Raw genomic sequence first — 25,391 nt, forward strand, 5'->3', positions numbered from 1 at the left:
CTCCCAGCCAGGAATTCTTTCCCAAGATCCCACCCCAAGCTCCCCTTTCCCAGTGGGAAACCATTCCCTGTGTCCTGTCCCTCCAGGCCTTGTCCCAAGTCCCTTTCCAGCTCTCCTGGAGCCCCTTTAGGCCCGGGAAGGGGCTCTGGGATCTCCCTGGATCCAGCTCTTCTCCCAGGTGTCACTGAGGTCTCTCCTGGCTGTGCTGGTGTCCCTCTCTGCCCTGCCAAGGAAGAACCCCGGGTGACAATCCCAGGCAGGACGTCAGCATTCCAGACAGGAAGGTCCAAGACTGGATCCTGCCCTGGGACATTTCATCCAAGGCAGGAAGGAGCCTGGAAAAGGGAGAGAGAGGTTGATTAGAGCTGCTTGTCCTCAAGTCCAACCATCCCCAGCACTGCCAAGGCCACCGCCACGGTCCCATGTCCCCAAGTGCCACACCCACAGGGCTTTAAATCCCTTTAAAAAGGGGATGGGGGCTTGAGACTCCACCCCCCTCCAGCTTATCCAATTATTTTTCCATCTTCAACACCAGCCACCCCTTCCCAAAGGATTTTCCAGGGGTTTGTTGGGATCCGTCACACACAGGGCAGGTCCCTCTCCACGGAATTCCGTGTCCTGGTGGCGTTGGCGTGACAAAGGTCCCTCTTGTCCCACCTCCCCGGGTTGCAGAGCACCAGTTCTACCACAAATGGGCCATCCTGTCCGACCCCGAGGACCTCACGGCCGGCCTCAAGGGCTACCTCAAGTGTGACATCGCCGTGGTGGGCAAAGGGGACAACATCAAGACCCCGCACAAGGCCAACGAGACGGAAGAGGACGACATCGAAGGGTAGGGATCTGCTGGGATCCGCTTCCTCCTGGCTCCCTCGGGAATGGCTTCCCACCTCTCTTTGCCTCAGGTGGGACAGCAGGATCCAAACCTGGGGCTGGCGGCTGAGGGACCAACCCGGTGCTTTTCCAAGAGGGAATGCGTGGTCCTGGTGCAATTCCAGGTGATCTCCAGCACAGAGCTGTCGTTCCTGTGGGGGTCAGCTTGTCTGCTGGTGGTTGATCTCTGCAGCAACACCAGCCTGGTGTCACCCAGCCTGATGTCCCCAGCCTCCACCTGAGGCTCCCGGTGTGCCCTGGGTGGGAAGATGGGATGGGATTGGGATGGGATGGGATCTCATAACTCCAGGCAGAGCAGGGAAGCATGGATGAGGCTTCCCAGGCTCTGTGTGTGTGGCTGGACAGGGCTCTAGGACCGCCCAGAACATCTCAAAGGTCACGGAGCAAAAATCAGGATCTTTAAGGCTTGGTTCCCCCCACTCCCGAACTTTTCCGACTAAATAAATATATCCATTTTTATATATATATTTTAAATGTATTATAACACATTTCAAACCTGCTTCTCGGGCTCTGCCCACATGGAACCGTGGGATGGTTTAGGTTGGAAAGGACTTCTGGGATTGAGTCCAACCATTAACAGTCAGAAGCCACCAGCACAGCTCTCCTGACTTGCTGGGCTTTGAGGCACCACCTCCAGGACTTTGGGCTTCACCCCATGCTGTAGTGATGACGTTCTCCTAGTCAGTCCTAAAATCCTGGCACGGTTCGTTTTGGAAGGGATCTTCAAGATCACCTCGTTCCAGCCCTCCTGCCATGGGACACCTTCCACCAGGCGTGGACCACTCCAGCAATTCCTAGAATTCCCCTGCAAGTACTTTTGTCCACAGCATTCCCATGGGCTCATCCATTCCAGCAGAGGAGGGAAGACACGTATCCAAAAAAAACAATGGATGGGGTTTATTTTGTTCCCAAAATAATCCTCCGAGCTCCCCTTGATAAAGGAAAAACAACTTCTTCAAAATCCCATTAATTCCTTTTCCGTGCAGTGGAGTGGAAGGGAGTCAGTGCTCGGAAAATGGAGCAGCTTCTCTTTGTCCTTTTATGGGACCACAAAGGTCGGAGAAAAACTCTTTTTGTGGGAAACCGAGGCACAGAAAATTCTCCAAACCTCGTGCATGCCGGCCCAGATACGGAAAAGAACACAGGGTTCGACCTGAGGCCTTGGGAAAGGCTCCCAAATTTAGAGACCAAAAGCAAGAACGTGGGTTTGGAGTTTAAGCTGCGACATATTAAGCGAGGCGGTGGAGAGCTTTACGGTTTTAAAGTTAATATATAGAAGTAGTTACAAAGGCGATAAGAAGTTTTAAGGTTTAAGTTTTTAAGCTTTTTGGTTTTTCAGTTTTTCAGTTTTTCAATTTTTCAGCTTTTCAGCTTTTCAGTTTTTCAGTTTTTCAGTGTTTAAGTTTTAAGGTGTAGCAAGCAGTTTGTGTGTCACTGTGTGATTGGATAAAAAGAAGCTCACATCACGGCAGGACATGTGACAGTTAATTAGCCGTTGGGTGTAAAAGTCAAAACAATCTGTGTGGCAGTAGATTATTCGCTAATTAACCTTTAAAACCCCTTGTAACCTGTGGTCTTGTGACTGCTGGCCACCAACTCCTGGCGCGTGCGGTGAAGACGTTCCCACTCCTCGAGACCGAGGCAATAAATCACATTTTATGATTTCTCTCCTAAAATGGTGCCCGGTGTGAGGATCATCCCGCACAACCTCCAGCCCTCCCACACCGCCCCACCCCAGCAGCCGTTCCCAACTCCATCCCCTGACATTCCAGAGTTATAAATGCGTATTATAGAGTTGGCTTTTCGCAAATATTAAAACGAATGCCATAGGCACAATTGTACTGCATTATGTTTCATTAATAGAGTTTAGAAAGGCAATGAATGTGTTTTCTGATCGTAACAAAGCGTTAACAGTAAAAAGATTCGGTTTTTTCCTCTTTGTAAGAGCTAAACTGACCAAACCAGAAGATACAGAGAGAGAGAGAAAATCTTCCACATTCCTGAACTGATAAGATCGAGACAACGGTGAAACAAAAGCTACAAGGAGGAATTCATTGATCTCCTGGTTTTGACTACCAGGCGCCAACAAGGACTTTGTCTAATAAAAATGTTAATTTGGTACAATGGGGCAAGGAAGGGAGGGCCAAAAAAACCCAAGGGAACATCTGGACTCGAAGGAATGTTTGAAGAAACACGTATGTAAAAGGCTAATCCTTAAAAACAAGGATTCTGACGGAGCGAGGATTTTGAAGGCTTTATGCCAGGCACCCTCAGCCGAGCAACTTTTGCATTTTTTCGTCTCCTAAATCGCCTATTTATTTTTTTTATTATTAAATTTATAAATTTTTCTAAGAGACCGAATGTTGTTTTTCACATCCAGGAACCTCCTGCTCCCGGACGGGGTCCCCCCGGAGAGGCAGTGGGCCCGGTTCTACATCAAGATCTACCGCGCCGAGGGGCTGCCGAGGATGAACACCAGCATCATGGCCAACGTCAAGAAGGCCCTGATCGGGGAGAACAAGGACCTGGTGGACCCCTACGTGCAGGTGGTCTTCGCGGGGCAGAAGGTGAGCGGGGAGGTGACACTGGCACGACCGGGAGGTGGCCGCGGATGGTCTCGGTCGTCTTTGCGTGTCAGGATTTGGGCGTGGTGAGACAAAGGGTTTGAAAACTCCGGTTGGTCTTTATGGTGAACTTCGGGCCAAATGTCGCGAGAGGACATGGAATGAAGGACGGTCAGTTTGTCAGAGCAAAAAGAGGGACGGTTTATTTTTTTTTTCCCTTGGGTTTATATAGTTTGTTTTGGAGTTTGACCAGAGATTAGGCCGATGAGGTTAGCACCTCCCTGACCCCCACTGGTCAAACTAAAAATTCACCAGTTGTCTCTCCTCTAGAGAGAAATACGAAAAACAATCACTTTGTTTAGTGTTACAATCCATAAAAAAAAGAAAACTCCGGCACAAAAATACAAACATCAGAAGGCTGGAAACAATCAGAGCGACAAGCACACGCTGTATTCTAGAACGTGTTTTAAATAGTGCTCTGGAACGCATTTCAAACCGCGTTTTAAAAGCCGTTTAGTGAATTTCGAGCGCTGTGTAAAATACCTTTTACGTATTCTAAGACAGTAAAAGCATCGAGAGCCCCTCCTCGGTAATTAGAAGAAGGGCTAACCTGAACACAGCAGGATAACGAGGCTAAAAATGCAGATGGAAAGGAGAACACGGACTCTCAGCCGGCAGAAATTGATTTCTTACCTTAAAAAAGCACCAAAAGGGCCAAAGCACACGCGAGAGAGATAAAGGTGAAGGGTTCGCTGAGGAAAACTCCGTTTCCTTCATCTAGAGACCCTCAGAAACCACCACGACGAACTGAGCATGCCCAGAAGGGCGTTAATTACCATCTGGAGTGGAGCTAATTACCATATGAGGCAAAGACGGGCGGAGCCAGAGAATAAATATGTATGAAGCAGATTGTGCATACATAAGACCTCAAGAAATAATAATAAGAGAGGCAAGCTCTCCGATGTTCCTGCGTGTCTTTAGTAAAGTTATCCCCCACGCATCCCAGGGTCAATTAAAACACCACTCTAACGACTATTATTAGAGTTCTTTTCCGTCCCATTTCCGTGGTGTCACCTTGCTTTCGCCCTCCAGGGTGGGTTTGAGACCTCTCCGGTGGAGGAAGAGGGTTCCTCACTGTCCTGGTTTAGGGAAAATTTGGGAGAAAAAACCTCCAAGTCGGATCCTTCTGGAAAGCAAATCCAAGCAGCCCGTTCCCCCAAAATGGTCCGGGAGAGATCTCCTTAGGGAAAAGTGGAAAAAACTATTTGTTTAACAAACAAAGTGCATTTAAAAAAATGAACATTATTAAAGAATAAAACCTCTCGCTGTTCTGAAGAGAGATGGCAAAATTGAGAAAGTGCTTGCTGTGGGGTGTAGCTTGGCTCGCTCAGATTCTTATCAGTCTCTTATCAGCCTCTTATCAGCCCCTGTGGCACTGGAAAATGCCATCCTGAGCCCCAGTGGGCTGCAGGTGTGAGATCCGGGTGTTTTTCTGCGTTTTTCAGTCCAAAACTGGTTTAAACAGTCCCAAGAAAAAGAAAAAAAAAAAACCAAAAGACAGTCCAGGGAGCTTCTCTGCCTCAGGTAGCTGAAAACTAATTAAAAAGCAAAGAAATCTCTGTCCTGCTGTCTGTCTGTCTGTCTGGAGACAAACACAGTCCAGGAGCAGAATGTGGAGGAGGAGTTTCTGAAAACTAACTAAACGTTTTTTCTTTCCCCCGCTTCGCTCTCAGAACCGGCCTGAAAGGTGCAGAACTTTTCTACTAATCCCCATTTTCTACCAGTGGAAATTTTCTACTAATACTAATAAACAGAAAATTTGGGATACAAGTATCACAAGGTCACCCCCGGGACACTCTACTCAGGAGAGGGCGGAGCGGGAGGAAGGGAGCAGCAGCTCAGGGATGATTTGGGAGATCCAACCCCTTGTCTGACATCCGTCTCTCCTCGATTCCCAGGGAAAGACGTCCATCCAAAAGAGCAGCTACGAGCCCCTCTGGAACGAGCAGATCATCTTCACGGAGATGTTCCCGCCGCTGTGCAGGCGGATCAAGATCCAGATCCGGGACTCGGACAAGGTCAATGACGTGGCCATCGGGACCCACTTCATCGATCTCAGGAAGATCTCCAACGAAGGGGACAAAGGTAAGGCGTGGGGGCGTTCCCTTGGTGGGGTTCCCAAAGTTTTCCAGGCTTCTTCCCACCCCTGGAATCCCTTGGTGATTCCCTGGTGAAACGTGAGAGGTTCCTGCACCAACACCCTGAAAACCGAGACCCATCGCAAAACTTCAGCCAATACCTGAAAGCAAAGACACCCCAGAACAATTTTGCTCTTCCAAAAATTCCATGGATGGATGAGCATTTGTCAGGCTCGCAATTCCCACACGAGGGAAAAGAAGGGAAACCAGACATGGGACTGGAAAGGGACTAACGGGGGTGGTTCTCCTTCCTCAACCCTCAAAATTGGGAATTGCTGGAGACCCGCCCAGTTTTCATCATGCCTTCCCTGCAAATTTCCCTGAAAAAACCCCCAGGAGGCTCTGGGGGGACCTTTGGGGTCTGAACAACTTCCTGAAAGGAGGGGACAGCCGGGGGGGTCAGGCTCTGCTCCCAGGGAACAGGGACAGGACGAGAGGAAACAGCCCCAGGGCAGGCTCAGGATACTGGAAATAATTGGAATCGGAATATTGGAAACAATTCTTTCCTGGAAATGGCTGCTCATCCCTGGCACGGGATGGAATTTCCATCCCTGGAGGGATTTAAAAGCCATTTGGATGTGGCTCTCGGGGACGTGGGTTAGTGGCGGCCTCAGCAGTGCTGGGATCAGATGGAAAAAACTGCCGGAAAAATCTCCTGGAAATGCATTAGGCAGGAGATTGAGGTAAAAGATTTAAATCCTCCCACTCACCCTGGTTGTGCCAGAGGAGGCTCAGTTGGACATCGGGAGGAATTTCTCCCTGGAAAGGGTGGTCAGGCTTTGGAAAGAGCTTCCCAGGGAGGTTTGGAGTCCCCGTCCCTGAAGGCGTCCAAGGAATTCCTGGTGGCGGGGACAAGGTGGGGATCAGGCACAGCTTGGACTGGATGGTCTGGGAGCTCTTTTCCAACCCGAATGATCCTGGAAATCCCTGAAAACTGTCTGTGTGGATGGCGGCCCTTCCATGGGCACACAGGATCATATCCCGGGAAAAGCGACGCCAACCGCGAGTGCCGAGACTTCCCCTTTTCCCTTTCCCACACTTTTCCCACCTGCCCCATTCCACCCCCTCAGGTTTCCTGCCCACCTTCGGCCCCGCCTGGGTGAACATGTACGGCTCCACGCGGAATTACACCCTCATGGACGAGCACCAGGAGCTCAACGAGGGCCTGGGCGAGGGCGTCTCCTTCCGCGCCCGGCTCCTGCTGGGCCTGGCCGTGGAGATCCTGGACACCACCAACCCCGAGATCAACAGCTCCACCGAGGTGCAGGTGGAGCAGGCCACGGCGGTGGCCGACGTAAGTGCCCGTCGCCCCGATATATTCGGGATCCCGGGAATGCCGGATTGTCGCCTTTGGTGTCGTAAATCGAGGGTTTCAAAGTGTTGTCCCAGATGTTCTGTATCTCAGAGGGCAACCCAAGTAAATCCTGCAGGATTCCGGGTTTTCCCGGGTTTTAGGGTCATTCCAGTGCTCAGTTCCCCGCAGGAGGGTTGGGAATGTCTGAGTGGGATATTTTGTCTGTCGCCGGCACAGCTTTCCCAGAGAAGCTGTGGCTGATCCATCCCTGGAAGCGTCCAAGGATATCTGTATCCTGGGATAGAGGAAAGGCGACCCTGGCCCATGAAACCAGATGATCCTTAAGGTCCCCTCCCACCCAAACCCTTCCAGGATTTCTATCATCTCCTGAACATCTTCGGGATGTTTCTCCACGTGGGAAATACACATGGAGAGTGACTCATCCCCCAATTAATTCCCACTCGTATCCATCAGGGTTTCAATCAGAAGCCGAGGATCTCGTTTATTTCCCAGCCGTGGAAATAATGAAAGCACCTGGAAACAGAACCATCCCAATTCCTGGATTTCAAATCCAGGATTTGTGTGGTTTGATCAGTCCAGCGGCGGTGAACTCAGGCCGGCATTCCTGAACGTCCCTCAGAGCCCCTCCTGGGCAGGGGGTGATTTATCCCAGCACAGCTCAAGGTTATCTTGAATTAAAAGATATTAAAATGTTTAATTAAACACTCTCTCCGACGAGCCAGGAGATTGGAAACAAAGCCCTCCAGGTCCCTTTGGAAACGGCATCCCGAGGGATGGACCTGTCTCTCCCTCTGGCCCCGACCCTCAGCCCTGGGATCTCTTTCTCCTGCAGAACTGCAGCGGGAAGATGGAGGAGTTCTTCCTCTTCGGGGCCTTCCTGGAGGCCACCATGATCGACAGGAAGATTGGGGACAAGCCCATCAACTTCGAGGTCACCATAGGTTGGTTGTTTTTTGGCGGGGGAGCACGATGGTTGTGGAAATCAGAACCCGAAGCTGGGAGCAGGATTTGTTCCCAATTTTCCATCCCAGTCGATGCTAGAGCAGGTTTGGGGATCAGAGAATTGATTAAATCAGAACCCAAAGCTGGGAGCGGGGTTTGTTCCCAATTTTCCATCCCAATCCCTGCAAGAGCAGGTTTGGGGAGCAGGGAATTGATCAAATCAGAACCCAAAGCCAGGTTTATTCCCAATTTTCCATCCCAATCCCTGCTAGAGCAGGTTTGGGGAGCAGGAAATTGGTCAAATCAGAACCCATAGCCGGGAGCGGGGTTTATTCCCAATTTTCCATCCCAATCCCTGCAAGAGCAGGTTTGGGGAGCAGGGAATTGATCAAATCAGAACCCATAGCCGGGAGCGGGGTTTATTCCCAATTTTCCATCCCAAGCCCTGCTGTAGCAGGTCTGGGGAGCAGGAAATTGGTCAAATCAGAACCCAAAGCCAGGTTTATTCCCGATTTTCCATCCCAATCCCTGCAAGAGCAGGTTTGGGGAGCAGGGAATTGATCAAATCAGAACTCAAGGCCGGGTTTATTCCCAATCTTCCATCCCAATCCCTGCAAGAGCAGGTTTGGGGAGCAGGAAATTGATCAAATCAGAACCCATAGCCGGGTTTATTCCCAATTTTCCACCCCAAGCCCTGCTGGAGCAGGTTTGGGAATCAGGGAATGGCTCCTCCTTGGCCATGAGGGATGTGGGATCCCACATCCCATATTTTGTGCCTGCTGGGCTGTGGCCAATGGAGCTGATTCCTCTCCCATCCTGGCTTCGTGCTCCGGAGACACCAGCTCCAGGAGGAACTGTATTCCCAGGGGATTGAGAGGGCACAGACACCTCTCCCAAATTTCCAGCTCCTGGAGGTGGTTCCAGGAAGTCGAAACTCCAACGTCCTCTGTGATTCCAGCGGAGAAAACATCTGCCAACCTGAGAGCCGGGAGGTAAAACCCGGTGAACCGATTCTATCTTTTTTTTATGTTTTTTTTTTTTCTTTCCTTGAGGTAACTATGGCAACCAGGTGGATGGCTGCAGCAAACCCCTGCTGCGGAGGAAGAAGGAGGGAGGGGATGGGGACGAGGAGGAGTCGGAGCTGCTCCAGAATTCCAGTGAGGATGAAGGTGGCGAGGAAGGAGAGTTGGTTTCCGTTTCTTCATCCCAGCCCATGAAGCCCCTGGTCACGGACAGGTCAGTGTGTCCACGTGGTCACAGACTGGTCAGCTTGTCCACCTAGGCATGGACAGGTCAGTGTGTCCAGCTGGTCATGGACAGGTCAGTGTGTCCAGTTGGATTTGTGTGGTCGGTGTGTCCACCTGGGCATGGACAGGTCAGTGTGTCCACATGGTCACAGACAGGTCAGTGTGTCCAGCTGGTCATGGATAGGTCAGTGTGTCCACCTGGTCATGGACAGGTCAGTGTGTCCAGTTGGATTTGTGTGGTCGGTGTGTCCACCTGGGCATGGACAGGTCAGTGTGTCCACATGGTCACAGACAGGTCAGTGTGTCCAGCTGGTCATGGATAGGTCAGTGTGTCCACCTGGTCATGGACAGGTCAGTGTGTCCAGTTGGATTTGTGTGGTCGGTGTGTCCACCTGGGCATGGACAGGTCAGTGTGTCCACCTGGGCACAGAGATGTCAGTGTGTCCACATGGTCACAGACAGGTCAGTGTGTCCAGCTGGTCATGGACAGGTCAGTGTGTCCAGTTGGATTTGTGTGGTCAGTGTGTCCACCTGGGCATGGACAGGTCAGTGTGTCCACCTGGGCACAGAGATGTCAGTGTGTCCACCTGGTCGCAGACTGGTCACTGTGTCCCCTTGGATTTGTGTGGTCAGTGTGTCCATCTGGGCACTGGGTCAGTGTGTCCACCTGGTCACAGACTGGTCAGTGTGTGCACCTGGGCACCGAGAGGTCAGTGTGTCCATCTGGATTTTTGTGGTCAGTGTGTCCCCCTGGGCACTGGATCAATGTGTCCACCTGGTCACAGACTGGTCAGTGTGTCCATTTGAGCACTAGGTCAGCGTTTCCACCTGGGCACAGACTGGTCAGTGTGCCTCCACACAGACTGGTCAGTGTGTCCACCTGGGAACTAGATCAGTGTGTCCACCTGGGCAGAGAGAAGTCAGTGTGTCTATCTGGACACAGACTGGTCAGTGTGTCCACCTGGACACTGGTCAGTGTGTCCACCTGGGCAGAGAGAAGTCAGTGTGTCTACCTGGACATAGACTGGTCAGTGTGTCCACCTGGACACTGGTCAGTGTGTCCACCTGGGCAGAGAGAAGTCAGTGTGTCCACCTGGTCACAAACTGGTCAGTGTGTCCACCTGGCCATGGACAGGTCAGTGTGTCCCCTTATATTTGCGTCGCCAGTGCGTCCCCCTGGGCACTGGGTCAGTGTGTCCACCTGGTCAGGGACGGGTCAGCGTGTCCACCTCGTGTGGCACTTGGGGACACGGGTCAGTGGCGGCCTCGGCAGTGTAGAGATCCCCGATGGAAAAACCTGGAAAAACCGCTGGGAAAACCTGCAAATGCATCAGGCAGGAGTTTGGGATTAAAACGCTCCAATCCTCTGGCTGGTGAGACGTGCCCGGGGAGGTCTGGATTTGCATTCCAAGGACTGGGACAAGAAAGATAATTAAGATTTAATTATCTTCAATTTGATAAGATTATGAGATTCGCTTAAAGTGGATTTTTTTTTAATCAGGTTTTAGCAGTAGATTGGTGTTTATTGAATTAACTGATTAAATCAATTGGGAAATAGAATATCCAGTGAAGATAAGTGATTCCCTGGAATTCCCTCCCTAGTTTCCATGAATATCCAGCACAATTAAGTCCCCCTGGAATTCCCTCCTCTGTTCCTCAGCTCCTTGTCCAGCTAAATCCCAAGGGGAGACGAGACGTTCCGATGTTTCGGGGCCTCTCCCACCCTGTTTTTTTCCCAAAAAATCTCCAGCCTCCCGGGAGCTGGGGGCCTCCCGCTCCACCACGGGGCTCTGCTGACATCTCCTGGTGGGAATACCCGGGACCAGGCGGAGCTGGATTTGACTCCCGGTGTGATCCCAGGTGCAGCAGGATTCCCTTTTCCGAGTGGCGGATGCCAGTGCTCCCAAAGTGTGGATCACCTTTCCTTTTTTAGCTATTCCAAGGACAGCTCGGGCAGGGGCTGGAGCAGCCGGGAGGTTTTGGAATCCCAGGAAGGTTTCGGAATCCCAGGATGGTTTGGGTGGGAAGGGATCCTAAAGACCACCCGCTTCCAAACCCCGACACATTCCATTGTCCCGGGTTGCTCCAAACCCCTTTCCAACCCTCCCATGGATATTCCCGGGGATGGGGCAGCCCCTGGGCACTGCACCCATCCATCCTGGGGCTGGCACCGGGAATTGCCTCGGGAAAAACGGAGCCTCTGCACTCCGGGATGCAGCTGGAGCCGCCCCGTGGGGAAATGTGGGGAAATGTGAGAAAATGGATTTGTAGGGAATTCTCAAAGGCCTGACAGAAGTTTGCGCACAGCGTGGATCTGTGTGCAGATTCTGAGATAAGAAATGCTGACCTCGAAATTCCATGGGATAGGACAGACATTGCTGAGAGAGAAATGGAACTGGAAACGAGCGTTAGAGAATGGCCTCGCAGACAGACCGGGTATTTTGGAGAAACAGAGCTATGAAAGGTGCGTTGCAGCAGGACCCACGTGAGGTATTTTTAGATGATTGGCTTTAATTAATTGGCATTGTGTGGCAAGAGCCGACAGAAAAAAAAAACAACCCTTTTAATGGATTGTGATTAGGAAACAGTTTGGGTCCCGATTGTGATGGCGCGAATTGCAACATCTGCACTGTCCCACCCTTCACATGAGACTGAAAACGGAACAAAACCTTTTAAAACGCCTCTCAGGAGCCCCGCCTCTGGGTCAGGAAAAGGATTATATTGTGGAATATATTACATATTTTATTATTATTTATTGTTTTCTATGAAGGATTATATTATCTTGCTACAAGGCATCTTCCATAGTTCTATTTCTCCAAAATATCCGCTCCGTTTGCAAAGCCGTGGCTTGAAACTCGTTTTTAGTTCCATTTCCCTCTCAGCAACGTCTGTCCCATCCCATGGCATTTCCATTTCGGGATATTTCATCTCAGAGTTTGCACGCAGATGCGCAAGACTGCGTGAACTTTCTGCCAGGCTTTGAGAATTCCCTAAAAATCCATTTTCCACACCTCCCTCCTGCCCCTGAGCTCCCGAATCCCCCTTTCCCACCACGGCACTGAGAGAGGGGCGGCACGGGGAGCTGCCCCTGGCTTGGATTGTCACTGTCACAGGATTGTCACCCTCATGGAGACATTTCTCCCGCAGGAATTACTTCCACCTGCCCTACCTGGAGAAGAAGCCCTGCATCTACATCCGCAGCTGGTGGCAGGACCAGCGGCGCCGGCTCTACAACGCCAACATCATGGACAAGATCGCGGATAAACTGGTCAGGAGAGGACAGGGATGGATGGAAATGGACGGGGAGGGATGGGGGGACACAGCTGGGACACGGGGTTTGGGGTTTAATTCTGAGAAGAGGAGCCCAAAGCCCGCTGCGGTCTCACCTGAGTGCCAGGTGTCACCTGGGAGCTGGAAAAGGGGAATTTTGGGAACCCCACAGGGCACAGCTGCTCCAGGGACAGAGGTCTGGGGTGATTTTGGGAACCCCACAGGGCAAAGTTGCTGCAAGGACAGAAATTTTGGGGTGATTCCAGGAATCCCACAGAGCAGAGCTTCCCCAGGGATACAGGTTTGGGAGTGATTGAGGTTTGGGGGTGATTTTAGGAACTCTGCGGAGCAGAGCAGCTCCAGGGACAGGAATTTTGGGATGACTCCAGGCACAGCCACATCCAGGCTCCCTGCTCTCCCTCGGGACAGACAGCACCTGAAAAGGGGGAAAAATCCCAGCGAGCAATCACGGAATTCCAGCAGCTCCTTGAGGATCCTGTGGGTCAGGTCCAGATGTTCCCACAAAAGGGGACACGGGGTGGGGAGGATTTGTCACCTGGGCTGGAGGGGCGAAGCACTCACATGGCAGAGCCAGGGAAGGGAAAGCTCCAGGGAGATCTTGGAGCCCTTTCCAAAACCTGACGGAGCTCCAGGAGAGCTGGAGAGGGGCTTGGGAGAAACCTGGAGGGACAGGAGAAAGGGGAACAGGTAAAAACTGGGAAAGAAGAGATTTGGGCAGGATATTGGGATGGAATTCTTCCCTGTGAGGGTGGGAGGCCCTCCCCAGGCTCCAAGGGACGGGGTTTGGAGCAGCCTGGGATAATGGGAGGTGTCCCTGCCCGTGGAGCTGGAATCCAACGATTCCCACCCAAACCATTCCACGATTTTATCACAAAGTCCCAGCACGTTCCCAAGGAGCTTTTGGGAGAGCTCCACGTCGGCGGGGTCAGAGCAGAATTTGGGGAAGGTCCCTCCGGCAGGTCCCTCCGAGAGGGTTTGGATCCTACCCAGCTCATTCCTTGGAGCCCTTCCCAGCACCCAGAACCCCAAACACATTCCAGGGAAGCAGCCGGGGGTTTCCCCGCCTGTGGGGTTGGGATCAGGGGGTCCCATGACCCCCCGGCCCTCACGCTGTCCCCGCTGGTGCCGCAGGAGGAAGGGCTCAACGACGTGCAGGAGATGATCAAGACGGAGAAGCCGCACCCGGAGCGGCGGCTCCGCGGGGTCCTGGAGGAGCTGAGCGGCGGCTGCCTGTGAGTGACCCCCGGGGAAGGGGCGGCACGGTGCGGGATCCCACGGGCAAGGCTGGCAATGTCACCTCGCTGCGACAGCGCTATGAATGAATGTGCCGCCTAATTTCCCAATCCAAAAAAAAAAAAAAAAAAAACAAACCCCAAAACCCCCAAAACAAAATTAAATGTGGCCGGCAGCAAGTTTAATTTGAGCAGCTTAAAAGTTACAGTGATTTGCTAATAGCAGATAATATTGGTTCTAAAAATAATACATAAGCAAATTTATACCGGGGGATACATCCCCGTGGGGTGCGGAGCAGGACTTGGTCTCCCGGCCCCCGTACCAATAAAAACAGCCCGTCTGACCCTTTTTAATAGTGCGTCGCCTCCCATTCCCTCCTATTTTCGATTTGTAAGGTCTATATCACCACCCTCGTCACCACCCATTTCTGCTTCCACTGCGCACACCCCACCACCCCTGTTAGGGGGGGTCTTCCCCACCTTCGGGGGTGGTAGGGAGGAAGGCTCTCATCTCCCTCGCGTGTCCTTCCAACAACTCCATTGGTTCCGCATGCGTATTAAGCCGATATTATGCCAGTAAATACTAAACTTGCACATGCAAATACCTTCCTGGTACACTGAGGCGATAAACTCACAATAATTAACACTCTTCTGGATCTTCCCCGCGTCTCCCTGTCTCGCAGATAATTTTAGTTACTCTTATCTCAGTTTCTTCCCGTGTTCTACTCTCTCCTGAACATCAGTTAAACATCTGCAGGAGAAGGGGGGGGGATGCTTCTCCCTCCCCTCCTTGGCACTGCAGCTTTAACAACCTATTTTATTATTTTAAAACGTTGATTACTGTTTCAGTCTTGTCGGCAGGAACCATACCTATTTGTCACAATAGCACAGGGTTAAAATGTTTCTAAAAATCACGGGAACTCTACGCAATAGATTCAGGGGAGGTGGAAGGAAAGGTTGGGCCTGGATAGGCCTGGGAAAGGGAACCAAAACTAGGCAGGCCCTAGAAACAAAGGTTGGGGTTTGTCTTTACTGCATCATGTGAAACAACACCTGCATAATCATCATATGATAAATGATATGATTGTTAATTGTAATGATTGGTGATTGAATATGATTATTATCTTAGACAAGAATCGTGCGAAACGATTATTTGGGGGGGCCTGATGGAAACTACAAGAAATTCACGCTTGGATAGGATCAATGTATACAACAGAACAACACGAGTTTAATAATTAACACGTGGTTACATAACGAAAGGGTGTAAAAACGTGATTCCCTGATTCCCAGAGCTCTTCAGTGAAAGCACCTGCATAAAATCATCCTGTGTTTCAACGCCAGCAACTGTGCCTTGTCCTCGGGACGACGGGACGACATTCCGTGACATTGGCGCAATGACGGATTTTTTTTTCCCCTCGGGATGGAGCGCGGCGCTTCCATCTGCACCCCAAACACCCCAAAAAAACTCAATCCTGTGGCCTCCGCAGGCTGGTGGCACCTGGTGGCACCTCCTGTCCCTTCCCGACTCTGAGCCCGCGGTGTGAGCCGGCCTCTCATCCGCAGTTTTTTTGGAGGTTGCAGGGAATGAGAGCGTTTCCCTCCAGGGACGTGGCTAGGCTGGAAGGGTTCTCACCCTGCCGGGCTGTCCTGGTTTAGGGCAAATTTTGGGAAGGAAACCTCCGAATGGCGACCCTCCAGAATAGCAAATTCAAGCGGCCCCTCCACCAACCGGTCCGGGGAAAAATTTCCTTAAGAGAAAAGTGAAAAAACCGATTTATTTAACAAAAAAAGTGCCCACAAGCACAAAGAATGAGCAATATCAAACAACGAGACCTCTCATCGTTCTGAAGAGAGAGGGCAAAATTGATAAAGTCCTTGCTGTGCATGTAGCTTGACTCGCTATCAGTCTCTTATCAGTGTCTTATCAGTGTCTATCAGTCTCTTACCAGTCTCTTATCAGTCACTCTGGTGCTGGAAAATGCCATAGTGGGCGGCAGGTGTGAGCTCCGGGTGTTTTTCAATCCAGAACAGGTTTAAACAGTCGCAAGAAAAAGGAGAAAAAAAAACCAGTCCAGGGAACTTCTCTGCCCCAGCTGGCTAAAATTAACTAAAAGCACAGGAGATCTGTCCTGCTGTCTGTCTGTCCTGAAGACGACACAGTCCAGGAGCAGAATGAGCAGGAGTCAGAGCAGTTTTTGAAAACAAACTCCTTTTCGAAGCTTCTTCTTTCCCCCCTCGGCTCTCAGAACCAGTCTGAAAGGTGTAGCGCTCAATGTCCAGCACAAACAGAACAGAAAATTTGGGGCCCGAACCTCACAAAGTCACGCCAGGGCTTTTCCCGCAGGCGCTTCCTGACCTTGGCCGACAAGGACCAGCACCACTCGTCCCGCACCAGGCTGGACCGGGAGAGGCTCAAATCCTGCATGAGGGAGCTGGTGAGTGGGAGCCGGTCCCCAAAGCGGCTCCAGGAGAGCTGGAAGGGGATTTCGGATGAGGCCTTGGAGGGACAGGACACAGGGGATGGCTTCCCGCTGCCGGAGGGCAGGGATGGAGGGGATTTCAGGAAGGAATTCCTGGCTGGGAGGGTGGCCACGGGTTGCTCAGGGAAGCTTTGGGAGGAGCGGAGGAGGATTCCTGAGCAGGGGATGGAATTTGGTCCGTGGACACGCTGGTTTTCCAGCCCCTGTGGGTCGAGGGTTTGGGGTTTAATTCCGAGAAGAGGAGCCCAAAGCCCGCTCGGGTCTCAACCGAGTGCCAGGTGTCACTTGGGAGCTGGAAAGGGGAATTTTGGGAACCCCACAGAGCAGAATTGCCCCAGGGACAGAAATTTTGGGGTGATTCCAGAAATCCCACAGAGCAGAGCTGTCGCAGGGGCAGAGGTTTGGGGTGATTTTGGGAACCCCACAAAACAGAGTTGCTCCAGGGACAGAGATTTTGGGGCGATTGGGATTTGGGGTGATTTTGGGAACCCCACAAAACAGAGTTGCTCCAGGGACAGAGGTTTTGGGGCGATTGAGATTTGGGGTGATTTTGGGAACCCCACAGAGCAGAACTGGTCCAGAGACAGAGTTTTGGGGGTGATTGAGGTTTGGGGGTGATTTTGGGAACCCCACAGAGCAGAGTTACCCCAAGGACAGAGGTTTGGAGTGATTTTGGGAACCCCACAGAGCAGAGCTACCCCAGGGACAGAGGTTTGGAGTGATTCTGGGAACCCCACAGAGCAGAGTTACCCCAGGGACAGAGGTTTGGAGTGATTTTGGGAACCCCACAGAGCAGAGCTACCCCAGGGACAGAGGTTTGGAGTGATTTTGGGAACCCCACAGAGCAGAGCTACCCCAAGGACAGAGGTTTGGAGTGATTTTGGGAACCCCACAGAGCAGAGCTACCCCAGGGACAGAGGTTTGGAGTGATTTTGGGAACCCCACAGAGCAGAGCTGCTCCAAGGACAGAGATTTTGGGGTGGGGTGGTGGCCCCGCTCCTTCCCAAGGATGTGCAGGAGAGACGGACGAGGAGCCGGCGGCTCCTCCATCTGGCACAGCCGAGGACACCGACTTCAGTGTCCATCTGCATCCCTGAGAGCCAGGAATTGTGGAATTCCACATTTTCCTGTGGAAGCCCCAAGGGTCAGGCACTGGGTGACAGCAGGAGAGGCGCCTTCCTTAAACCACCCCAAAATTCTCCCAGCTCAGGTGACGCCTTTTTGGTGTCACCTTCTCCTGGGCTGTCTCTGACCCCGCAGGGGCTCTCCCACGCCAGGGTCAGCAGAAGGGTGTCCAGAGGTGACGTGGTGGGATTGGGGCACCTTTTCTCGGTCCAAGACGTGTCCGGATGTCCCGGCTGTCCCCACAGGAGAACATGGCCCAGCAGGCCACGGCCCTGCGCTCCCAGGTCAAGAGGAACACCACGAAGGACAAGCTGAAGCTGGTGCAGAACTTCCTGCAGAAGCTGCGGTTCCTGGCGGATGAGGTGGGGCCCTTACGGGCAGGGGTGGGTCTGGGTGGGGCAGCTTGTGGAGAGAGAAAGCTGGGATGGGATGGGATGGGATGGGATGGGATGGGATGGGATGGGATGGGATGGGATGGGATGGGGGAATGGATGGATGGAGGGATGGATGGATGGAGGGATGGATGGATGGAGGGATGGATGGATGGATGGATGGATGGATGGATGGATGGATGGATGGAGGGATGGATGGATGGATGGATGGATGGATGGAGGGATGGATGGATGGATGGATGGAGGGATGGAGGGATGGATGGAGGGATGGAGGGATGGATGGATGGATGGATGGAGGGATGGAGGGATGGAGGGATGGATGGATGGAGGGATGGATGGATGGATGGATGGATGGATGGATGGATGGATGGATGGATGGATGGAGGGATGGAGGGATGGAGGGATGGATGGAGGGATGGATGGAGGGATGGATGGATGGATGGAGGGATGGAGGGATGGATGGATGGATGGAGGGATGGATGGACGGATGGATGGACGGATGGATGGATGGATGGATGGATGGATGGATGGATGGATGGAGGGATGGATGGATGGAGGGATGGAGGGATGGATGGATGGAGGGATGGAGGGATGGATGGAGGGATGGATGGATGGATGGAGGGATGGATGGATGGATGGAGGGATGGATGGATGGGTGTAGACCTCCAGGGGTAGGAGAGGTCTCTGCAAGGAGTCATTCCAAGTCCCTGAGCTGCCCCAGGATCCCTGTGCACTCCCGGCTGGGAACGAGCTGATACAAAAGAAATTTAAGAGCTTCCCAGGCAGGGACAGAGCTGGGTCCTCCCGCAGCAGAGCTGGAGATGTCTCATCCAGTCCCAGCCATGGAGGGATCAGGGAAATCAGGAATTGGAAGGTGACACATCAAATCCCAGACTGGTTTGGGTGGGAAAGGATTTGAAATCCCATCCAGTTCCAACCCCAGCACCTTCCACTGTCCCAGGCTGCTCCAAGCCCCAATGTCCAGCCCGGCCTTGGACACTCCCAGGGATCCAGAGGCAGCCACAGCTTCCCTGGGAATTCCAGCCCAGCCCCTCCCCACCCTCCCAGCCAGGAATTCTTTCCCAACATCCCATCCATCCCTTCCCTCTGGCAGTGGGAAGCCATTCCCTGTGTCCTGTCGCTCCACCCCTTGTCCCCAGTCCCTCTCCAGCTCTCCTGGAGCCCCTTTAGGCTCCGGAATGACTCCATGACATTTTTCCAATTCAGAACTGGCTCGGAGGGGGTTTTCGGCCCTCCCTGGAGCTGCAGCTGTCCCACCTCCTGCCTCCATTTCCCATGGAAGGCTCCCAGCTCCATCCCTGGTTATAGCCAGGCCTTCCCTGGCCCTGACACAACCCAGACCTGAGGAGAGATGGGTCCTGTCCAGACTGGGAACCTCTTCCCTACAAAGGGATGAAGGAACGGCCGCCACCCTCCCCTCCCCAAGGCCACTGAAGGAAGAGAGAAGGAAAACCTTCAGTCTTCTACGCCCAAATTCATGTTTTTTTAAACTTTAACTGACAAATCCCAGTTTCTCTCCTGACGGGCTTAGCTCTGAGCGGCTTTTTTTGGAGTGGGAACCTCAGAACAATTCCAGTGCCCCCTCAGCGCGGCACGTCCATCTTCCATGGAAACTGTTGGATTTAACTCCACCAAATCCAACCTCAGTGCCTCAGTGGTGGGAGCCGGGGCACTGACAGGGTTCTTCCCGTGGCATTCCCAGCCCCAGCACACGATTCCCGACGTCTTCGTCTGGATGATGAGCAACAACAAGCGCGTCGCCTACGCCCGCGTCCCTTCCAAGGACATCCTGTACTCCATCGTGGACGAGGAGATGGGCAAGGACTGCGCCAAGGTGAAGACGGTTTTCCTCAAGGTGAGCATCCCTCTGTCCCAAGGGGAGCTACAGCCAAGAGGAGGGAAGAGGACGGGATTTGGGAGATGAGGGTGAGAGTTTTGAATCCATTTTTTCCTGGGGTTTGAACGTTGGAAAAATATGATCCATACTCTGCTGGTAGGGGCGGAGTTCTGGTTCTAGGGAGGGGGAAGCACCGACCTTACCCAGTCCGGTGAGTGGGAAATGTTTGGAAAGAGGGAGATGTTTGATCCAGCTGGAAATCCAGGGAATTTCTGGCATAAGAAAAGGAAACCACGGTGGGAAGAGGACAGTGCGTGAACCAGAACAGCAAGATCGCAAAGGATCCTTGGGTTTAAGGAACAGCAGCACAATGGCCCAAAGAGGTTGGGTTCTCCAAGAGGGTCCCATCCATATTCCTGATATCCATGCGAACTCTTCCATTCCCTGTGCTCAGCTCCCGGGGAAGAGGGGCTTCGGCCCCGCCGGCTGGACAGTCCAGGCCAAGATGGAGATCTACCTGTGGCTGGGCCTCAACAAGCAGCGCAAGGACTTCCTGAGCGGCCTCCCCTGCGGCTTCGAGGAGAAGAAAGTGCCCCGAGGACAAAACCTGCCCTCCTTCCCGCCCATCAGCCTCCTCTACACCAGTAAGGAGTTCCCGTTGGTGCCTTGGGAAGGGTGGGCTGGAACAGACTGGGCAGAGCTAGAGAATAAAGTAGATAATTGTTAAAAGGGTTTTAGGGTAAACCTTGGGTGGGACAGGGCCTGGCCAGGGCTACCCCCAAGGTGGACCCAAAATGTGCAGAAAATGGTCACAAAATGGTCACAAAATGGTCACAAAATGGACCCAGAATGGTCACAAAATGGTCACAAAATGGTCACAAAATGGACAAAAAATGGACCCAAAATGGATCAAAAATGGATCAAAAATGGTCCCAAAATGAACCCAAAATGGCCACAAAAAGGTCACAAAATGGAACCAAAATGGACAGAAAATGGTCACAAAATGGACTCAAAATGGCCACAAAATGGCCACAAAATGGTCACAAAATGGTCCCAAAATGGTCACGAAATGGATGAGCAGTCACGGGGTCTCACACTTTTATAAATTTTGGTCCATTTGCACACTGGGGTTTAATTGTCCAATTACAGCTTCAGATTACGAAGTCTCATCCTTCTTGTTTTGTCTCTTCAGCCCACCCTTGTTTGTGCTTTCGGGCCCAAAAATTGCATCAGTTTTCCTTGGTGTCCAACAGGAAAAGGATTTTTGTCTCCCTACTCCGTGCAGAGCTGAGTGACACTGACTGTGAGCTCAGAGCTGCACCCCTGGGCAGCACAGAACCTGAAATACACGAAAGATAAAACTTAATGCACCAACTCCAACCACGGGGTTAATTTCGGAATTCTCACGTTGGATTCCCAACCCCAAGGCATCATTTAAGGCATCATTTCCCCACTTAAGGCATCACCACGGGATGGGACATGGAGAGAGCGGGAGGGAGCCTGGCTGGACACCCCCTGGCCCAAGGACTTCCAGGAGCTATGGGAGAAATTGTTCTGGTTGTCCCAGGAGAGCTGGGGGGTGGGAATTGTGCCCCCTCATCCCAATCCTATTGGGATTTTGTCATCACGACCACAAAAAGGATGCCAAGGAATTCCATATCCATTCGGGATTCCCGCTTTGGGTTGAGATCCTTCACCCGTGAGCAAAACCAGGCTACTGGGACATCGCTTGGGATGGGCTCCCAGAGGTCATTCCACGCCATCCCATCCCATTCCCACTGTCTCCCAGAGAAACAGGTGTTCCAGCTGCGGGCCCACATGTACCAGGCCAGGAGTTTGTTCGCAGCCGACAGCAGCGGCCTCTCGGATCCATTCGCGCGGGTCTTCTTCATCTCCCAGAGCCAGTGCACCGAGGTGAGAATTCCTGGGATACGGGGATGTGGGGATGGCTGACTCTGCAGTGGACATTCCTGGGATGTGGGAATGGCTGACCCCACAGTGAACATTCCTGGGATACGGGGATGTGGGAATGGCTGACTCTGCAGTGAACATTCCTGGAATGTGGGAATGGCTGACCCCACAGTGAACATTCCTGGGATGTGGGGATGGAGGGATGGCTGTGATTCCCTGTGATTCCCTGTGATTCCCTGTGATTCCCCGTGATTCCCTGTGATTCCCTGTGATTCCTGTGATTCCTTGTGATTCCCTGAGATTCCCCACGATTCCCTGTGATTCCCTGTGATTTCCTGTGATTCCTGTGATTCCCAGTGATCCCCGTGATTCCCCGTGATTCCTTGTGATTTCCTGAGATTCCCCATGATTCCTTGTGATTCCCCATGATTCCCTTTGATTCCCTGCGATTCCCTGCGATTCCCTGCAATTCCTTATGATTCCCTGTGATTCCCCTCAATTTCCCATGATTCCTTGTGATTCCCTGATATTCCCCATGGTTCCCTCATATTGCCCGTGATTCCCTGATATTTCCCATGATTCCCTCATATTGCCCATGATTCCCTGTGATTCCCTGTGATTCCCTTTGACTCCCTGTGATTCCCTGTGATTCCCCGTGATTCCCTGTGATTCCCTGTGATTCCCCGTGATTCCCTTTGATTCCCTGTGATTCCCTGTGATTCCCCGTGATTCCCTTTGATTCCCTGTGATCCCTTGTGATTGCCCATGATTCCCTGTGATTCCCTTTGACTCCCTGTGATTCCCTGTGATTCCCTGTGATTCCTGTGATTCCCTGTGATTCCCTTTGATTCCCTGTGATTCCCTGTGATTCCCTGTGATTCCCTGTGATTCCCCGTGATTCCCTTTGATTCCCTGTGATTCCCTTTGATTCCCTGTGATTCCCTGTGATTCCCTGTGATTCCCTGTGATTCCCCGTGATTCCCTGTGATTCCCTGTGATTCCTGTGATTCCTTGTGATTCCCTGAGATTCCCTTTGACTCCCTGTGATTCCCCGTGATTCCCTGTGATTCCTTACCAATTTAGGCATAACTGGGTCACGTTAAAGCGATTTTTCAGTCTTCCCTTCCCAGTCCGAGGGTTGCCAAGCTTTAGGAAGGCTGGACCCTGGGAATAATCCAGCTCTGCTCATCTGCTATTGGTTTGTTTTCCTCAGAAGATTCCCTGGGAGATTCCCAGTGCCTCCCTGGTCCAAAAAATTTTCCCATTTTCCCAGGTCCTCAACGAGACCCTTTGCCCGACCTGGGACCAGCTCCTGGTGTTCGACAACGTGGAGCTGTACGGGGAAGCTCACGAGATGCGGGACGACCCCCCCATCATCGTCATCGAGATCTACGACCAGGACACTGTGGTAGGAAAATCCCACGGGATTCCGCGCGGTTTGGACGCTGGGATCTCTCCAGATTTGGAGGCGGAGGGTTTGGGGAGGTTTTGTTTTCCTCACTCTTGGAAAATGGTCCCCCCACGTCTCCCATGGAGCTTCTGCCGCTTGTAAATCCCAGATGTGACTTGATGTGTCCTATTTTGGAGAGGGAAGGAAGAGGCTGTTGCCAAGGAGCATTTCCATTTGGGAAAGCTGGCTGTCCTCCTGGCTGTCCCAACCTCCAGCTGTCCCAAACCTCCTTCAAGGAGCCGTGAGTGAAAGTTTTCCCTGAGCTTTGGCATCCCAAGACCAGAGCACTGATCCCGTTCCTGTTCCGACCACAATGGGGAGAATTGCAGGGCTAATTTTGGAATTCCCGTGTTGGATCCCCAATCCCAGGTGCTCCTGGGGAGAGCCATGGGGCTAATCTTGGAATTCCCATGTTGGATCCCCAATCCCAGGTGCTCCTGGTGAGAGCCATGGGGCTAATCTTGGAATTCTCATGTTGGATCCCCAACCCCAAGTGCTCCTGGGGAGAGCCATGGGGCTAATCTTGGAATTCCCATGTTGGATCCCCAACCCCAAGTGCTCCTGGGGAGAGCCATGGGGCTAATCTTGGAATTCCCATGTTGGATCCCCAATCCCAGGTGCTCCTGGTGACAGCCATGGGGCTAATTTTGGAATTCCCATGTTGGATTCTCAACCTCAAGTGCTCCTGGGGAGAACCACGGGGTAAATTTTGGAAATTCCGTGTTGGATCCCCAACCCCAAGTGCTCCAGGGCAGAACCATGAGGCTAATTCAGAAATTCCTGTATTGGATTCCCAATCCCAAGTGCTCCTGGGGAGAGCCATGGGGCTAATTTTGGAATTCCCATACTAGATCCCCAATCCCAAGTGCTCCTTGGGAGAGCCATGGGGCTAATTTTGGAATTCCTGTGTTGGATTCCCCACCCCAAGTGCTGCTGGGGAGAACCACAGGACTAGTTTTGGAATTCCCATGTTGGATCTTCAACCCCAAGTGCTCCTGGGGAGAATCATGGGGCTAATTTTGGAATTCTAATATTGGATCCACAACCCCAGGTGCTCCTGGGGAGGACCACAGGGTTAATTTTGGAATTCCCGTGTTGGATCCACAACCCCAGGTGTTCCTGGGGTGGACCATGGGGCTAATTTTGGAATTCTAATATTGGATCCACAACCCCAGGTGCTCCTGGGGAGGACCACAGGGTTAATTTTGGAATTCCCGTGTTGGATCCACAACCCCAGGTGTTCCTGGGGTGGACCATGGGGCTAATTTTGGAATTCTAATATTGGATCCCCAACCCCAAGTGCTCCTGGGCAGAACCATGGGGCTAATTTTGGAATTCCCATACTAGATCCCCAACGCCAGGTGCTCCTGGTGACAACCATGGGGTTACTTTTGGAATTCCCATGTTGGATCCCAACCCCAAGTACGCCAGGGCAGAACCAATGGGGTAATTTTTGGAATTCCCACGTTGGACCCCCAACCTCAAGCGCTCTTTCCGCAGGGAAAAGCCGACTTCATGGGCCGGACGTTCGCCAAGCCCGTGGTGAAGATGTCGGACGAGCAGTACTGCCCTCCACGCTTCCCACCACAGCTGGAATATTACCAGATCTACCGCGGCAACGCCACGGCCGGGGACCTGCTGGCCGCCTTCGAGCTGCTCCAGGTGCCAGCTGGACAAAGGGATGGGAAGAATTGGATGCAGGGTTGGAAGGGAGAGGGGATTAATTTATGGAGGGTTGGGTGACTGGGAATGACGGGGAATAACTGCCCCTTCACCTAGTCATTGGTCTGCCGAACCCTTGTTGTTTCTTCTTGGATGGATCAACCACTTGTTGTTGGTCGAAGACACCTGGAGGCGTCCAAAGCCAGGTTTTTGGGGGGCTTGGAGCAGCCTGGAAAGGTGGAAGATGTCCCTGCCCATGGCAATGGTCCTTAAAGTCCCTCCCTGTGACGGTCCTGGCTTCTTTTTCTGCCAAGGTCGGGATTAATGGCACGAGAGACGCAGTTTGCTTTCGGACTGAGACGTTTATTAATTGTCATCTATATCACCGTCTCACAAGCCGGGAGATCTGCAGCACCTGTAGTTAGCAAGGTGCAAAACGGAGCGCTTCTCTATCTCTGCAAGGTCTTTTCAAGGACAACCCGTCCAGTTGTGAAATGCCACCTAAATTATTTTTACTTTAAACCCAAAAACCAACCACTCGAAGTCTGCAGTGCGGGCTTTATCAACCAGCCACAGAAAACCACCCAAACCCGTGAAGAAGAAGGAAGAAGATGATGAAAAAAAGACAAGCAAACTCCACCCTAAAGTCTCCATCTTGCCCCATATATGTTACTATAAACTAAAATCTTAAACTCTGATTTTTCACCCCCTGATACCACGCAGTTCTGTTCAAGCTACACATCCACCACAGAAAGCCTGAAATTCTCAGTTTCCAGAATTCCAACACCTCCCAGCCCGAACCATTCCGTGATTCACAGTCTGGGCCAATACCG

General features: G+C 52.2%; 1 protein-coding gene across 1 annotated transcript in view; it reads left to right on the top strand.

Annotated features, from left to right (window-relative positions):
- Positions 1-25,391, top strand: part of OTOF (otoferlin) — a 99,540-nt gene that overhangs the window by 46,264 nt on the left and 27,885 nt on the right. The window contains exons 9-23 of the mRNA XM_066180163.1: positions 673-832; positions 3,272-3,458; positions 5,414-5,600; positions 6,724-6,947; positions 7,801-7,909; positions 8,963-9,146; positions 12,305-12,425; positions 13,580-13,680; positions 16,025-16,115; positions 17,531-17,647; positions 19,401-19,553; positions 19,990-20,179; positions 21,325-21,449; positions 22,720-22,854; positions 24,397-24,558. Coding sequence (XP_066036260.1) covers positions 673-832; positions 3,272-3,458; positions 5,414-5,600; positions 6,724-6,947; positions 7,801-7,909; positions 8,963-9,146; positions 12,305-12,425; positions 13,580-13,680; positions 16,025-16,115; positions 17,531-17,647; positions 19,401-19,553; positions 19,990-20,179; positions 21,325-21,449; positions 22,720-22,854; positions 24,397-24,558 — 2,246 coding nt within the window. The remainder of the gene's footprint in view (positions 1-672; positions 833-3,271; positions 3,459-5,413; positions 5,601-6,723; positions 6,948-7,800; positions 7,910-8,962; positions 9,147-12,304; positions 12,426-13,579; positions 13,681-16,024; positions 16,116-17,530; positions 17,648-19,400; positions 19,554-19,989; positions 20,180-21,324; positions 21,450-22,719; positions 22,855-24,396; positions 24,559-25,391) is intronic.

This window comes from Chamaea fasciata, unplaced genomic scaffold (genome assembly GCF_029207755.1).
Source record: "Chamaea fasciata isolate MVZ Bird 193981 ecotype frontalis unplaced genomic scaffold, bChaFas1.0.hap1 SCAF_3, whole genome shotgun sequence".
NCBI classification, from domain to species: domain Eukaryota; kingdom Metazoa; phylum Chordata; class Aves; order Passeriformes; family Sylviidae; genus Chamaea; species Chamaea fasciata.